The sequence below is a fragment of the Melospiza georgiana genome, chromosome 1 (assembly GCF_028018845.1).
Source record: "Melospiza georgiana isolate bMelGeo1 chromosome 1, bMelGeo1.pri, whole genome shotgun sequence".
Taxonomy (NCBI): Eukaryota; Metazoa; Chordata; class Aves; order Passeriformes; family Passerellidae; genus Melospiza; species Melospiza georgiana.
Genome location: NC_080430.1, coordinates 84,958,056 through 84,975,235, shown reverse-complemented (window position 1 = coordinate 84,975,235; position 17,180 = coordinate 84,958,056). Strand labels below are relative to the sequence as shown.

The window sequence follows — 17,180 nt, the reverse complement described above, 5'->3', positions numbered from 1 at the left end:
TGTATATTTTCATGACCTCTTTCTATGAGCCATGTTTGAACAAAGCTCTCCACACATACCCCAAAGTGGATAGAGATTATAGGATCCTGTTACCTTAAATCGCCATGAGAAAAACTGAAATTCCTTTTCTATAAAAGCAACAATCTAAAAATATGCACTAGCTTGAAATTGAAAGGATTGATTTTTCTAAAGTAGGAGAATGCATGTCAGAAGGGACTTAAAACTATAAACACCCAGCAGAATTCACCAACTTCATAATCATGAGATCTATTTAAATGGTATATACGCTTTCCCTAACAGATATGTGTCCAACCTACTATTTCTTCCTTAAACCTGTTTCACAGTTCTGTCCACATAAAGCCCTTTGAATTTCACAGACATGCCTTTCATTTTTCTGCACCTCAGCCTTGCAGAAGCTTTCATAGTGAGCCTTATTCACACACTCCCTGCTTCTTGTAAACTCAAATTAAAAACACAATTAACATTTTCTTATCTTAACCTGAACTGCAATTTAAATAGTGATCTAAGAACCTCAAGTAAAAAGAAAAAAAAAGAAAAATTTACAGAAAATACAGGTACCATGAGCATCTCAAATTAAACAGAAAAAGAACAACAAAATTTTTTCTTTGTCTTGATGAAAGTTTTCTTTTGCTCTTTCCTCTCTGTTTGGGTTGAGCCGCAAGACAGATTATACCCACAGTGCAACTTTCAGAAATCATTAAGAAACCGTTTATTTCTTCCCACAAAAGAATCTGATCTCAGCTATAACAAAAAATTCCTTGTTTCCAAGGAGCTCATACAATAGACAATAAAACTCAGTCAATGTGAAGTACTTTATAGCTCTTGAAAGATATTTCTTGACTTTCTAAGGTCTGACTGTTACAAAAACCATATTTTGCTTAGTCAATATAATTGCCATTTAACAGTGGTTATTGATTGCGTTTGTTACCTGCCAGCTTTCAGGGAACAACTTTGGCTATTAACAACTGCTAGGCCAGAAATTTCTGGCCTGATATTTCTGTATTAGCCCCTGGAGGCAGATCCTGACAGTCTAAAGCCGCATTCTAATTTGTTTTCTTGGACCTGCTTGCTGATGGCTATGAACACCAATTCTGTCAAGCAAACCCAACTAAACTGCAACAACTGAATCATAGAATCACTGAATGCCCTGCGTTTGAAGGGACCTTTAAGATCGTCTATTTAAAACCCATCTGCCACGGACAAGAACATATTCCATTGGACAAGATTCCTCAGAACTACATGCAGCCTAGTCTTGAACAGTTCCAAGGATGGGACATCCAGGGCTTCTCTGGACAACCCAATACACTGTCTCACCACCCTCACAAAATAGAATTTCTTCCTGATGTCTAATTTAAACCTATTCTTCCTTGTCCTGTCACTGCATGCTCTTGTGAAAAGTGTCTCTCTGTCTCATAGGCTCCCTTCAGGTACAGAAGGTCACAATTAGGCCACCTCAAAGCCTTCTCCTCTTCCATCTGAACAATCCTAACTCTCTCAACCTTTCCTCATGGGAGAGGTTCTCCACCCATCTATTCACCTTGGTGGCCTCCTCTGGACTCGCTCCAACAGGTCCCTGTCCCTCATGTGCTGGGACCCCCAGAGCTGACGCAGCCCTGCAGGTGGGGTGTCACCAGGGCAGAGCAGAGGGGCAGAATCCCCTCCATGACCCTGATGCCCACGCTGCTTTGGATGCAGCCCAGGACACGTTTGGCTCTCTGGGCTGTGAGTGCCCATGGCTGGGTCATGTCCAGTCTCTCATCCACTGGCACTCTGAAATCCTTCTGGGCAGGGCTGCTCTGACCTGTTCATCCCCAGCCTGTGCTGATACAGGGGGTTGCCCGATCCAGGGGCAGCACCTTGAACTTGGTCTTGCTAAACCCCAAGAGATTCCCACAAGCCCAATTCTTGATCCTGTCTAGCACCCTCCAGATGGCATCCTGTCCTTCAGGTGTGTCAACCACTTGGTAAAACCACAAAGTAACTACACATCTGTAGCTAGGACAGTGCCTACACTACAAAATGTTGTCTGCATATGTTTATTTCAGTGCCAAAATAGCTGCAGACACATTTTCTTATTTAATCTCATTAAGTCACTGTAGAGAGGTTGTAGTTATACCTTAAAAAATTAAACAAACCCACCAAATGCTTTTCTAATACATCCTGTGTCTGTTGCAGCTTCATTGACACATACTCTGATATAGCTATAAAGGCAGGCCACCTGCATTGCCCAGTCCTCCCATGGTATCCAGTTTTCAAACATCCTCTTAAGAGGATAGGAATCATTAGGGACTACATTGTACAGAAGGTATGATAGTTTACCTCATGTTGCACCAGATATTGTGAACAGAAGTGGTATTAGCCTCACAATGTTATTAACAGAGTGAGTACCCTCTGAACAACACAGGTATGGAAAAGTCAGGATTAGGCACCATGACAGAGACAGTATGTTCTTGCTACATCTAAATGAAGGTGTGTTCTAGACCTCAGCAGAGCATCTTTTCCCCACATGCCTCAGCAATTCCTGCTTGTTCAGAGCATGGTGTTAATGACAGCGAGGTTGTGGGTTCAATCCCTGCATGGGCCATTCACTTAAGACCTGGATTTGATGACCCTTCTGGGTCTCTTCCCACTCAAAATGTTCTGTGAAATTCTGTTTAATTTCTGTTTTGACTAAAGAGTCTATATCTCTATATCTGACTAAGGACTTGTCCTTGTCAAGGACAAAAAGTGCTTTTTGTCCTTGAGGAAACAAGTCTGGCCAAATGACAATATTACAGTGAGATAGATTAATGTGATTGTGCCACCACCAGAATGTGCTGGAGCACCTTGCATCTCACTAGAAGGTGCACACAATTTTAAATGAGGTATATGGCTTTCCCTGGAAAGTTTTAATACAAACTCTCAGGTCATTTCAAAGAAAATCATTTTTAAACAGTACTCAATTAACAAATTTTGATGCATCTGATTTTGAAAAGATGTTACAATCATTTTGTTTTCCCCTCAAAGAAAAACAAGAAAGCAATAAGCTTTGAAATCTCCAGAGATGCCAGAAAGTGAAACAGCATCCTCCAGAGAGCTCTTAGTATATGTTTAATTTAATTAACTACCCTTTTACCCTCTTTTTGGTTCTATCAACACTTTGCATTACAAATTTTATAGAATATACAAATACAAATGTTTGGAAAATATATCTAAAGCCTAAATTTGAGCAAATATAATATTAGTGAGATTTAAAGGTGCCAGAAACTGATTTGTTAGCACCTCAAGACTCCATTGAAATATGAATGGAAGTCCATTTTCCCTCACTGAATAGGATTTTTAGAGAATGTGAGTGTCCCTCAGAATTAAAAACAATAACAGTGAGTGTATAAGAGAACAAAAAGAAAGGATAAAAAAATTATAATACATTTCTTCCTTTAAGACCAAGGCTCTTTGTTTCCAGATTGAATTGCTTGAATATACTAAATAGTGCTATTATGTGCTATCCTTTTAGTTGCCAATGCAAAAAGGCTTTAGATAATAGAGAATTGAGGTTGTAATGACAACTAATGGTGAGGATTCAGAGATAACAGAAATCAACCCAAATCAATGCATTAAATCTTCAAGCTGAAGAATGATACATTAATATCCAATATCACATTTAAAGATGTTTTAAACTTCCCCTTCACAAAACAGCCAAAAGCAAGCTCTCCACTGAGTCACAGATTCAGCTCACTGAGGAATCCTCCTCATATCCATGACAACTTCACATTTACTTTATACATGTCAGTTCTGGAAAGTCCTGTGTTATCTCATGGGGATGGAACCCAAAAGTATTCTTAATATATACATTGCCTCCAAATCTATAATGTTTTGCAGTGAACAATATTATTCTTTGTACCCTGTTAATCATCCATCTTCTATATGAAAATAAAAACTTTATAATCTTTTTTTGCTTGCCTCATAGAATTTTATTGCAGGAATCTCATTTACTTCATAACATTAAATAAAATGTTTATTAAACTTGCAAAGTAAGTATGATAGGAGACATTAGTCTCCTATCATCACTTGAAGTGAAAAAAATTTATTTCTAAAGGATCTATAGTACAGTACTTGGATAGTGGTGGTTTAGGGAATCTTGTTTTTTAGAAATAATAGATGGGGTAAAGGGAGTCCAGGGGAAATAACTTCTTGCTGACATGGCTATTTACACTGAGCTAAATTTAGAATTATGAGGATGCATAACAGACTCTCTTCCCCTGATCCTTTTAGTATATACACACACATACATGTACATATACGTGTGTATATATGTTGACGTATACGTATATGAAAAGATTTTGTTGATGTATACATATATCAAAGATTTTGTCTCCCAGTACACACAGAAAATATTCTTTAGGTATTTCATCACACAGTTTGGCTAAGTCCTAAGCTTCAGAACTAGTAAGTTGAAATGTATTCTTGGCATTTTCTTTTTTTTTAGTCCAAAGATCCACCTGAGCTGAATCACCAGACTTGAAAGCCCAAAGCTTGTTCCAATGCTATAGGCTTAGGACAACACTGCTTCTCAAAGTCAGTGACACATTACATTTCCCTTAAGTTAATGCAGAAAAAAACATTAAAGAGTTACACAGTTCATCAGTCTTCACATTAGATTCTTAAAAGAAAAAAATGTGCCATAGTAGAGTGGGTGCTGAAATTAACAGCAAAGTAAAACCATACTGTGCAGATTTTACCTGATTTGGGAGGCTTTGTTTGTTTGCTTGTGCTTGTTTTCAAGTTTTTTTTTGAAAATGTGCTTCTCACAAGAAATTGTGCAACATAAAAGACACAATCAAGATTCTCTAACCAAGAAAATGTCATTACACAGAAAAACTACAAGTACCTCTTCCAAAGTTGTGTCAGAAATGCCATAGCCAGTCACATGTAGATGCTGAAGGCTTTGATCTAAAGCTTGGAAAAGACCTTTAAAAGAGGTCTTATCTGCCCTTTCTGGGATCACATAGGTCAGCTCAGTTCCACTGTTATCTTTCAAGAAGGCTTCTGGAATGTGGGTCTGTACCAGAGAAGTGACCTGAACAATGTGCTCAGGGTCCTGGATTTCAAACACAGAGGGCTATAAAGAAAAAAAGATAATCATGCAGAAAAAAAAAAAAATATTACCAGAAGTATTGGTCTCAATATTAGAATTCATGCAGGAAAAATTCCACTGATGAAACTGCATCACAGTTGGGATAAGAGACTACTTCCCAGGAATAAAGGACAGTGAGACAAGCCCATTTTCAGCTAAATACTGATACCATTTTCAAAGATGCCATTGTGTCCATCAAAATAGCAATAATTATACCATCCACCCAAAACAAACAAGGAAGCCAACAAAAACATGTTTTGCTCATTCTCTAATAATCATATTACTAAACATTATACTTGCTGGCAGGAACATGCATCTCCTGTATGTATGTTCTTGGCAGGGACTCTCCAGTTCAGTACAGCACATTTTTAACTTACCTTTTTTATGAGTGTCAGACTGTGTCCCTGGCCATATGTCTCCCTCAGATAAGAGGGAGAGCCACAGCACCTCAGCTGGCCTCGCTGCAGGATGGCAATGCGATCACTGAGCACCTCGGCCTCGTCGAGATGGTGAGTGGTAAAGATCAGAGTGCAACCTGTATGGCAAAGATTGGTACATGTCCACAAAACCTGGTTTCTAGAGAAGCCCCTCACAAAGGTCCTTTAGCCTTAGGGAAACATATTTTCAGGACTCTTTAAAATCTTAACTACACAAACAAAATATGCTGTCAGAATCACAAATTGAGTTACATTCATTGAGTTACATTACTTTGCCCTGTTTTATCCATAGCAAAGAGTATTAAGGCTTTAGAACCTCTGGCAGTTTTAAAAGCTTAAGAAATTCCTTAAAATGACATCACAGCAGTGTCTCTCAATGGATCACTCAACATGAGTTATTACAGCTAATTGAGTGCTCACTAGCTGAAGAGTTTGCTTCCCACAATCAATTTTAGAATTAGTGTAGCAGACTGATGATGAATATATTTTAATTAGAAGTATATAAGCCTCTATGTACAGGTATATGCAAAATAGGAAATGGAAATCAGAAGGTAATTTTGGGAAGCCAAAGAAAGGGGAGAAACTTCAGGACAGGACTTAGGACTAAGCTCAGTCTTTAAGATTGGGCATCTTTCTGTGCAATAGCAGATAACTCTTGTAATACCATTTGACTTGCCTTAAAGTTACCAAGACCAACTTAATGTTTCCTCAGAAATTAATGTATTTAGTTTCTGATAATATTTTGACTACACTTTGACTATCCAGTTTAAATTTATTGGAAAAAAAAATCCAGAAAAGAAAATAAGAAGCAAACAATGCGCATAAACTTTGTACCGGCTTTGTACTTCAGAAGAACATCCCAGATACTACGGCGAGAACATGGATCTACTCCACTGGTGGGCTCGTCCAGAACAACTGTCTTTGAGTTTCCAATAAAGGAGATGGCAATTGACAACCTCCTTTTCATTCCCCCAGAAAGGGCTCCAACAGGTTTGTACTGATGCTGGCATAAATCCACATCTTCCAGAGCTCTGAAATAGGAATACAGAAACAGGACGAATTTTGAAAATGCTTTTCTAGTCACTTTCTGCCCACTCAGAGAACAAGTACTGAAAAGTCATTGTAAAAGGAAAGCGATAAAATCACTATCTCTGTCTGATGATATACTTTGGTATCAAAAACAAATAGGGAAAAAAAATCTCTACCTACAAAGCAGAGAAGCTTATCATCCTCAGATGCACAGATTTTAAATGATATTTTAAAGGAAAATTTTAAATTAAAGATAATAAAATTAATACTAATTTTTCCAACTACTTCAGCAAACTACAGATTATTTCCCCTCTAAATAATGATAAAGACTGCTAGTTTTGGGAAATAAACTGATTAGAGATCCCTGGGTAGAATAATACTATCTAATCAAATTTAATCTAATTCCTTTGTTAAAGACTGGAAGATATCCTACAGATGTTTCCAACTCAGCCCTCGCCCTTGCAAGATGCTGGTCTTGCATCTGAGCATGGTATGGAAACATGATTAATAAAGGCAACACTATAAGACCTTTAACTTATTTTTCATCACGCTGAGCATACAGTCACTGACCTAAGAGCTTTCAGCTGCTATCAGCTTGGCAAACTGATAGAAGGCTCAACAGTCATAAGCTGAACTCCTGAATCATTTCAGTGAGTATGCAGTCTGTAAGTAATGCCATTTAACCTGAGAGAGTTTCTCATTTTTAAGAAAACACATTTCAACAGCTGTTCTATAGATATATAGTGAGAAAAATTATTCTTAATCTCTTTAGAAGCCTGCTTTTTTAGCTAATAAAAAGCTTTTGCTTCATTCTTTTGTTGCTTTTCTAATTTCTCTGAAGTCTTTTGAAGCATTTGTTGTCTTTAAAAATAATTTTTATTAGTAGCAAGGCCTGCAGAGTTCTGAGTGTTCTCATGTGCCATTAGTATGACAGGCTGCTGCTAGGATTACAACTCAGCAGACTAAGTACATTAAGATACAGAATGTTATTTTGCATCAATTTTAAACCATTTACTAAATTTGTTTGTTCTCTGTGGTTCTAGAGAATTCCTTCTGCTGTTTCTGGAGAGAACAGGGTCCACACCTGAGTTTGTTCAGATTCAAATTTAAAAGTAACAGGATTTTATGATTGCTACCAAACAGGGAAGCCACTTTGCCACGAATGCCTCTGCATATGCCTGATTGTACACTTAAGGAAGAGTCCCATCAGCTGGACATTTTTTTCCATTGAAGCATGGAAATGCCTAGCCTTTCGCAGAGTCTAGCATGAATCAGAAGGTAAACACAACCTATTAACACTGCCACACCGTTTGAAAAGCATATCTTTTATTTCTGAAGTAGAACAAATGCAGTTTGCTATTAATGAGCCAGATCTCAGCTTGTACAGTTTACTAGTTACTTTAATATACACTAGGAAAAATTAACATCTAGTCCTATATTGAAGAAGTATCAGCACAAAAATACTAGTAAATGTTTATCACCTGACAAGTGGCAAATCCTCAAAGTTTACGTCAGAGCTCTGACTTATTTTTGCTATTGTATTTTTCAGTTTTAAACCTCATCATTTATTAAAAATATTTGAAGCTGGATGTGGCAAAGGAAAATGAGGTGGCTTATTTAAAAATATTGTAGCAGTCACTGCCTTTACCTGGATTTCCTGGTTTTCTAAATTTCCTTCTGCTGCAAGTGAAGTAATACAGGATAAGAAATGTATAAAGTCATTTTGTTGATTTATTTAAAAACTCGGGGTAAGCACAGCAGTTTTCTTTCTATCTGCTTCTCCGCCAAGGATAGAGGTAAGGCAGACAGCATGAGGTGGACCCCCTGCAACTTTTACAAGGCTAAGCACCTCCACTCCAGTGAAAACATCATTATTTGATGGTTGTGTATACCAGGTTTTTAAAGAGTGACAGTTCCCTCTACAAATATATTCATGTAATAGTTAGAGTCTAGGAAATTTATTTTCAAGTCATGATTACAGAACATGAAATGTGACAAAAACTCACAAAACCCTGCATCTTCCATTGTTTTTCCCTCGTAAGTTTTGCATTTTCTCTTTTGTATTTGGGTGGCTTGCAGCAGTCATTACCAATTTACTCGACAGATTTCAAGGAAAGGAAGGAAAACTCACCCACTGACTTGTTCATCCAACTGTTCTTTTGTCCACGCGGGTGCCTTCACGGACCCATAAAGCAGGAGATGCTCTCGCACCGTCAGCGTGTTGAACAGGACGTCGTACTGGGGACAAACACCCAGCTCTGTCCTGATGGCAGCCAGCTCCGTCCGTATGTCCTTCCCATCAACAATAATGGTGCCAGAGCTCGGTGGATACAGACCAGTCAACAGGGATCTGATATTAGGAAAGAAAATGAAAAATCAGCAAGATAACATGCAATGAGCTCATCATTTAGATATCCTGAGGCATCCTTAAAGCAACACCAATTCAATCAAGTATAATTATAGAGACATGACTAATGTTTTGGGTTTGGATTTAGCTACTTTTTTATTTTGGTGGCTTTTTGGGTTTGGGGATTTTTTTCATTGGTTTGTTTGTTGGTGTGCTTTTTGTTTTGTTTTTTGAACATGATCTCAAGAGTTCTTAATTTCCCTTCTTCCAGAGCATAATCTTTTTTTTTTTTCCCCAGTCAAATCAAACAGGTGATTGTTTCCTTTTCCACATGGGTATTCTGTGAGGAGTATCCCCAGTTAGGTCCCATCCTGTGTCACTGGCTTGATGAAAGCTGATTATAGCTAATAGAAAGGTAGAAACATAAGCTTCTTAGTTGAGATAATTTTTAGGGTCATTTCTCATTTTATTGCTTAAATTTTTGATCAACTGCCAAGAAAGAAATCCCCTGCAACTTCTAGGGACAAAAACACCATAAAATTCCAAAAAAGAACACTCCTTCAAGATGTGTTCAACTCTCCATCCAGACATGCCCAAGTCCTGCTTAAGCTGTTCCTGGGATATCACATTATGGTTCTGGTGGCACAGAGGACTCCGTTCTCTACTCATTACATTCCTTTTGTCGTAGATATGCAACCTTCACTTTCCATATGGTTTGGGGAGTTTATCAAATATTTATTGGGGGGGATGAGGGAAGCACAGCAAAGAGTTCACAAAATTTTAAACTGAAAAAGCATAGCTGAGATCAGAGTAAAAGCATTAAAAGTCAGGCTTACATAACTGTTGTCTTTCCAGCTCCATTAGGTCCCAGGAGCGCTGTTATCTGGCCCTTATGGAAAGTGAGGTTGAGATCTTTAACAGCAGCCTTCTGACCATCCACATGCTCTTTGGTGAGGGACAGCAGCACAACACCAATGGTGGAGGCTCCTTCAGTGCAAGGGACTTTCCAACCTTGAGCTGCGGGGTCTGTGTGGGCAAGAGCAGCAGAACGAGCACGTTGCTGTATCTAAACATGTGTTTGTGCATAAAAGGAATAACAAAATAACTTCTGCTACCATTTACCAAGGCCTAGAACAGATGTTCTAATTGACTGAACTGACACAAACTACACTGAAATGAAAGGTACCATGCCAATTTATATTTGCTAAGAATTTGGCCCATTTGTTACACCGAGTTATGTGTATGTCTACATATGTCTTTATAAAGTCATAAAATAGTTGCTATATTTTATTTCTAGTAAAAAAAATACAACATGACTTGATTTTTTTATGCCCATAAGCATTAGAATGTTCTAACTGTGTAAGCTACTTCATATAAGTCATCCAGTTTTAGGCACACAACATTGACATAACATTCACAGGCACAGGCAGTTAATCTTCTCAATTCCCCTCAGTCAACCAAGCAAAGCAGATCTCTGAAACTACTCAGAGGAGCAGCCTAGTCCAAGCATAATTCAAGGTGATCAAGGCAAGCAGATATCCAACAGTCTTCTTGCTGTGAGGTAACATCCTCAGGAAATTGAGATGCCATCTGACACCAATGAAGTTGCCTTCCTTTGCATGTCAGGTTTGCACTACTTTCCAGCACAGTCAACCAGCAGCCCCATTACATTATTCATGTTTAATATTTTATTGACTCATTACTACTTAGAGATCCGGCAGTGAGTGGGTTTATTTTATTTTTAAGCAAAGGCAAGCCAGATTGGAATGTTGGTCCAAAGAAACAAATGTTATGCCTGAGAATTATGAGAAGAGAGAATTATTCTTATGCATATACATACACATAAGATATTTATGGCTTATAGTTATATTATTTGCAATACTTTTACGTAAATAAAGTGCAAACATTACAAGAACAGAGAATTATCCACTACATTAAAAGCTTGAATAATATAAATCAAATTATAAATTTAAAAAAAAACATAAGTATTTCAAAGGTTAGTTTGTTTACACGGTGATTGAAGAAGTTGTTTTGCTGCTTTCACACTCAATTTTAAGCTTCTGTCAAAAATTTGTTCTAAACTTGAGGTCGCTTGCTAGCAAGGTACTACCAGCAGTTGTGACACTACTGAGATCTCCCACCCCTGCACCTCTCTTCTAGGAACCTTTCTGCTGTTCCCTAAATTTGCATCCCTTAAATTAACATAAAAGTATTCAAGTGCAGAGGGGCCTCAGACAGTGCAGCTCAGGGAAGACTCAAGAGGGAGGGCTCCAAGTTGCTTGCAAGCACTAAACTGATTACCCTGGGATTTCTGCAAAGGGGATCTCCAAGAGGGAGCACAGCACCCTGGTCACAGCCAGCCCTGCTGCAGCTGTAGTTCCAGCTGGTAGGACCTACACTCCCAGCTCTTCCCTCACACACCTCTGATTTCCTAAATTTCCTCCGTGCCCCTGGGACCAGCCCCTTACCTGTGCAGTATGGAACAAGGGAAGAAATTGCCTGGAAACAAGTCACTTTGCTGTTCCTAGAAAATTCTTTGTGGCTGCATTTATCCCATTGTCAGTACAATAGCATACAATTATTTTAAAGGACAGCAAGCTCCTTTGCTGCAGACAGTGCTACCATTCACACACAATTTGCTTTCAACCACATGACATGAGGAAATCACTTGAATAACTTGAGCCAGAAACCACACTAAAACTGGTCAGGCAGAGAAGTTTATGTCTTTGTTTTCTGCACATTATGTGCTGAACCCAGAAGGAAACACTGGAAATTTTCATTTTATGTAAGGACCAAACACAATTGTCTTAACAAAATGGAGTGGTTCCAAATTGCAGAAATTCAGACAAAACTCATACGACTAATTTTTCCACAGGTGTTAAAAATGAACCTCAAGACATTTTGAAGTCTGCTTCAATCTAGGAGACACTTGTATGTAAAAGTGCTGAGTTATTCATCTTCTTCACCTATGCTGCAGACAACTGAATAATTTCTAAGATATTGTAACTCCCAAAATAAGCACAGCAACCCATCATGTTGTTCTAAGGCCCAAGATGGAAAGCAGGTGAGAGTGACTTACTCCTTCATTTCCAAAACCTAAATTAAATGTGGGATTGTGCTCAAAGGGACTGGAGAGAGAGGAAAGGTAAAAAAATCTGAATGAATTGTAAGCAAGTGAACATACGTAGAAGAGCAGTGAAATTATCTCGAGGCTGAAAAAAAATTAGTTACAATAACAGCTTTCTAGACAAATGGCTAAGAAGCAGAGACAGAAAGAACAGTGATTATAGAAGAGGGACATTAGAAACAGAAGGTAAAGAAATGAACAAAGTTAATTTTTCCACTGAAACAAGAAGCAAATTTTAAAAAAATTTAATAAAGCCCAGCACGTTTGGGATTCATTGAGAGTATGAAAGGGTTCAGTGGCTTCCAAAAGATCCAATCAATGCAAAGTGGCAATACACTGGGAGAGGATGAACCCAAGAGATACTTATTTTACATCTTTCAAAGAGTTTGCTTAAATATTTCTGTTCAATAGTTTTCACAGAATAAATCAATCATTACAGGGGGTAGCAAAATGAAACACTTACTATATAATATTCACAGTATATACTACATAATGAAAGAGAGAAAGGGAAAAGATCTAAACATATAATACAGGACCAAGCAATGATAAAAGCAGATTAACTATGACTAGTATATCATTCAGAAAAAAAAGCCATTGTTCAAATTCTATTACTACAAACCTTTTTCTTGGAAGTTTTCATTGAAGAAAAACATATTAGAATTCAGATAATGTCTCTTGCTTCTCTCTGTACTGCACAGGTTCTTCCAGTAGGAAACAGTAAAGGGAAAGTACCACCGGTTCTTCAACCCAAATTTTCCTATGTTAGAATTATGATATAAACTGTTGAAAAATTTATAGTCATTTTACATCTGTTTGTAGACTAAAATGTATTATTATTGTTTACAATGAGTTGGTTACGCCATTTAATTAGCCCCAATACATTTCTTTACTTAAAAATTTTAATAAAGTGTAAAAAAGTCATTTGGTCATAAAACCAGGTCCTTCCATAAAATAATCAAGCCTCACTGATGTTTTACCCCACCTCCAAATCAGCTTCAAAGTGTAACAGAATCATAGACCTATCATAATCTTGCAACCCATAGGGAAGAAAATGCACCAAATAGCATGCCAAGAGAAAGAGCCTTTTTTTAAATTATAAAAATAGTCCATTGCACCAGTTCTTCCATTAATATCTGCAACACTCAAACAAATCAGCCACCAAAAGAAACACTTATTGTGGCACATAAACAAAAAGGGCAAAAACACAATCCTGTGTACAAACTAATCTTTGGCAGTGCCTGATCTTTTCTGGCATTACTTACCCATCACATAATACACACTCTCTCTGCTTGGAGTGTCATTACATGGACACTGAAGTGCAAGTGTCAATTGAAGATAAAGTTTTTTTAAATTCAATTGCATATTCTACCCACCCCTATCTTTCAAGGCAAAATTTAATTTTAATTTAATAAACAAAGAAATATAAAGTAGACAGAAGAAAAAGCGACATATGCAAATCAGAGGAAAGGTAAATCATCAGAGGAAAGGTAAAACATACAGTGACGCATGAGGCCATGATTAAAAATACATCAATCAACTCAATAAGACTTATAAAACTTGGTTAATGAAAAAATTTAAATAACCACATCACTACTTTCTGAAAATATACTTGAAAATGAATTTGTTTTCTCTATACACTGGACCGTGGACTGATTGGGAACAAGATACAGTGACTGTGCTGTCTGAAGTTTTTTTGATCTGAAAACATGCTGTTGTTCATGGGTTTCAGCCCAGGTACTGAGAGGAGATTCACCATTTTTCCAGGAAATTTTGCTTCTAGACTAAGCTCTCTTACTGCGAAGATCCAATAAATTCCTAATTCTATCAAATATTTGTCCTACCCATCAGCAAACAAAAGATATTTCATGTCTGGCTACAAATTCTAGTCCATGTGTTAGCACTACTCAGTATTCATGTATTTAGGAAGATGTTGTTTCCCAGTCCCCTAAAGAAAGTCAGACAGTTTTGCACAACAGAACCATAACTCAGAAAAATACATATTTTTGTTTTATTTGCATGAAACCAAGAAAGGCAATGCCACAATAAGTGTTTCCTATGGTGACTGAATGTTTACATTGTGAAGACATTAATGGATGAATAATATTAAATAAATTCTTCAAAAACATGAAATAAGAACAAGCCCATGGTCTTACCAGGAAAAATATTGCTGAAATACCAGCCACCAACAAAATATAAAATGGAGTCAAAGAACATCATCCAGCACATCCATCCAAAGGTCATGTATCCTCCTTGTGCTGTTGACTGGTGCACATTATCCCACTGAATTCCTGGTAGTAATAATAATGATTTTTTTAAAGGTCAAAGCTAGATCAACACAGCATTAAAGATCACAAACACATCAACTTCTGGGCCTTTAAGCACTGGCACAAGACAAACCATAGCTAATAACAGTAATCCTAATGAACAGAAAAAAATTTCTATGCCTCTACAAGCCTGTGTTTAGAACAGCAGGTGACACTGCTGCTGGGAAAATGTAGAGAAGATGTTGAAAGGGTTGTTTATGAAGTTTTAGCTGGCCCTTAATTTGGCAAAAGAAAAAGAACTACAACACTGACAAAATGAATCAGTCTCTAAGCCACTCTGCTAATATAAAGAAAAGGATTACACAAAGTTTAATATAATTTCTATAATGCTAAATCTGGAGAGTTAAATCTGTGAATTCTAACTAAGAAGCATAGTGTACATTAACTGCATTTAGAGGTAAACATGAATGAACTCACTGAATAATTGATTCATAAGATTATTACATTGCAGAAGACACTAAAGGAAAAAAGAAGGTGCAAACACTACTGCTACAGAAAGCTACCATTCTGCTAAATGGAAAACAAAAGTAAAAAAGTTGTAAATTTATTTTTAAAATTGCATTTTTTAAACTGCAAATGCTACTTTGTTTGCAGCACAGTGGATCACAATATTGCTTCTACAATTCTTTTTCCACAATTGTCAAGGTAAGTTGTTTCTCCGAAAACACATTTTGCCCTTCCTTCAATAAAGATGAGTCATTTTGATGAAGCGTCTGGTGGGAAATTTAAGTAATATATTCTGCAACTGTCTCTTCCACTCTTAAAAACTGTTGTACCATTATGACAATTTTTCAGTAATTTGAAACATCCACTGTCATGTATATTGTTCTTGCCATAACAGTAAAAAGAAAAGGATTGCATCCATTAATATACCTGAACTTGATCCAGCTTATTAATTTATTAGAGATTTTTTCAGAACAGATTGAAAAACATTTTCAACCCTAGTTTTTGAAATAATAATTACAAAGCTTTTCTCCTAACCAAAGACCTTACCTATTTCTTGGCCCTCAAAATATGTAATGAAAAATATTCCATGCCCAAAGGCAGTTGTAGACAGAAGACACTGCAACATCAGAGGAGAAAGAGTATGTGAACATCAAATAAAAACATGGTCTTAACAAGTTCCATGAAATAAAATATATTGTGATACTAAAATCAAGTACAAACTAAGTAGACCTTATTTTTCCTGCACACAGGCTAATGGTTGCTATTTCATTTTATGTTTTAACCATACTTCCCAACAAACCTTAGTAGTATTTGCTCCACCTAACAGAGCTCCACTGACCTAGTTATTAATGCTGGAAAGTGTTATTTTATCTGACCAAATGACACTGAAAAAATGAGCATTTTTTAACAATGTATTAATCATTCCACCAGCCTAATTTAGTGGGTTATTTTGAAATAGTGAAGCCATAATGTGCGAAATATGGTTTTCTTTATATGATGGTGATACTTGATGTCACATTCAGGGATGTGGTATTTTAGGACAGTACAAAGACATAAAACAGGCTATAGAATACATAGAACAGGAAAGGACTTGAAAGAACCTACATCAAAGAAACACATACCTCAGATTAGATGGTTGGACAAATTTCTGATATATTCTCCAATTATATTAACAGAAAATGATTTACTAGTTTTTTTCCAAACAAATAACAACTTCGAGAAGTGAAATGTCATCAGCTGATCTTGAAAATTCACCAATGTTACAAATATTTTGAAGTCAAGACATTAAGAGAACTCATGAGTATAAGGAATGCAACTTCCTGATATTTTCTGTAGATTTACAAAATTGCTCTGGCACATTATTTTTCACTCCTTTCTACCTTCTAAACATTTTCTCAGTTGGAGATTTATTAGTGTGATTTATTTCCAATAATCATAAAAGCAAACAGAAACGTGGGAAAAAAGAAATACATTATGGTCTGAAGTTTTGAAACTATAGAAATTCACAGCGTAGTTGGAGGAGAAAAATTAGAAAAGAAGAAATGTTTACCATTATAATCTGGTTGGTGAAACTCAGCTGGTTCTGCAAGACCAACAAAACTATGTAGGGTAAAAAGCTGATCATGTAGACAAGGCTGGCACACAGAGCTGCTGTATCGGCGCTGCTGAAGAACGCTCCCAAACAGTAGCTTAACATGATGACTGTAACTCCAAATTCCAGGAGAAAAAGGTAGATAAGGAAGCCATTGCTATAAGCAAAGATACCACTTGCTTTCAAAATGATGGCCAGAGCACAGCTGCTTACTGTGAGCACAATGACATTCTCCAAAAACCAAGCAAAGAAATGAATGGCTGGATACACACCCATTGTCTTCATATACTGCAGGACAACAGAGCATAGAGAGCTGAAGTCAGGAAAAAAACTTTCTTTTCCTTTTTCCTTTTTAAGCAAAACATTTTGTCACTGAGACACTACCATCTTCCCAAAGGATTTCATCTTCCCCTCAAATTTCTTGTTTCTTTGCCCTTGTGCTCTTGTTTCTTTGCTGTGCTCTCTCCTGGATCAGACATGTTATTGAGCAGGGCAGGCTCTGAGATCATCACATATAAGCACAAGGAATCACCATGCTCATCTAAACTCTCTTTTGCATAGGGTTTTAAAAACAGATGTCATATTACTGATTCTTCCAGCTAGGATTTTGCCTTTTTATGATCTAAAAAGTACTGAGAATATCCATAGCAATATATATACAAATATTTTTTTCTCAGCCTGTTACTCTTCTGAAAGAGGTATACAGTTTGTAACCTTTATGTATTACCTGGCAAATAAAAAATT

The 17,180-nt window shown here is 37.0% G+C and overlaps 1 protein-coding gene across 1 annotated transcript in view; it reads right to left on the bottom strand.

Annotated features, from left to right (window-relative positions):
- ABCA13 (ATP binding cassette subfamily A member 13) overlaps nucleotides 1-17,180 on the bottom strand; it is a 169,025-nt gene that overhangs the window by 87,585 nt on the left and 64,260 nt on the right. Inside the window, exons 26-34 of the mRNA XM_058032791.1 lie at nucleotides 16,395-16,724; nucleotides 15,392-15,461; nucleotides 14,228-14,362; nucleotides 12,694-12,831; nucleotides 9,784-9,973; nucleotides 8,732-8,950; nucleotides 6,406-6,602; nucleotides 5,512-5,669; nucleotides 4,889-5,119 (exon numbers count right to left, since the gene is read on the bottom strand). Of these exons, the coding sequence (XP_057888774.1) occupies nucleotides 4,889-5,119; nucleotides 5,512-5,669; nucleotides 6,406-6,602; nucleotides 8,732-8,950; nucleotides 9,784-9,973; nucleotides 12,694-12,831; nucleotides 14,228-14,362; nucleotides 15,392-15,461; nucleotides 16,395-16,724 (1,668 nt within the window). The remainder of the gene's footprint in view (nucleotides 1-4,888; nucleotides 5,120-5,511; nucleotides 5,670-6,405; nucleotides 6,603-8,731; nucleotides 8,951-9,783; nucleotides 9,974-12,693; nucleotides 12,832-14,227; nucleotides 14,363-15,391; nucleotides 15,462-16,394; nucleotides 16,725-17,180) is intronic.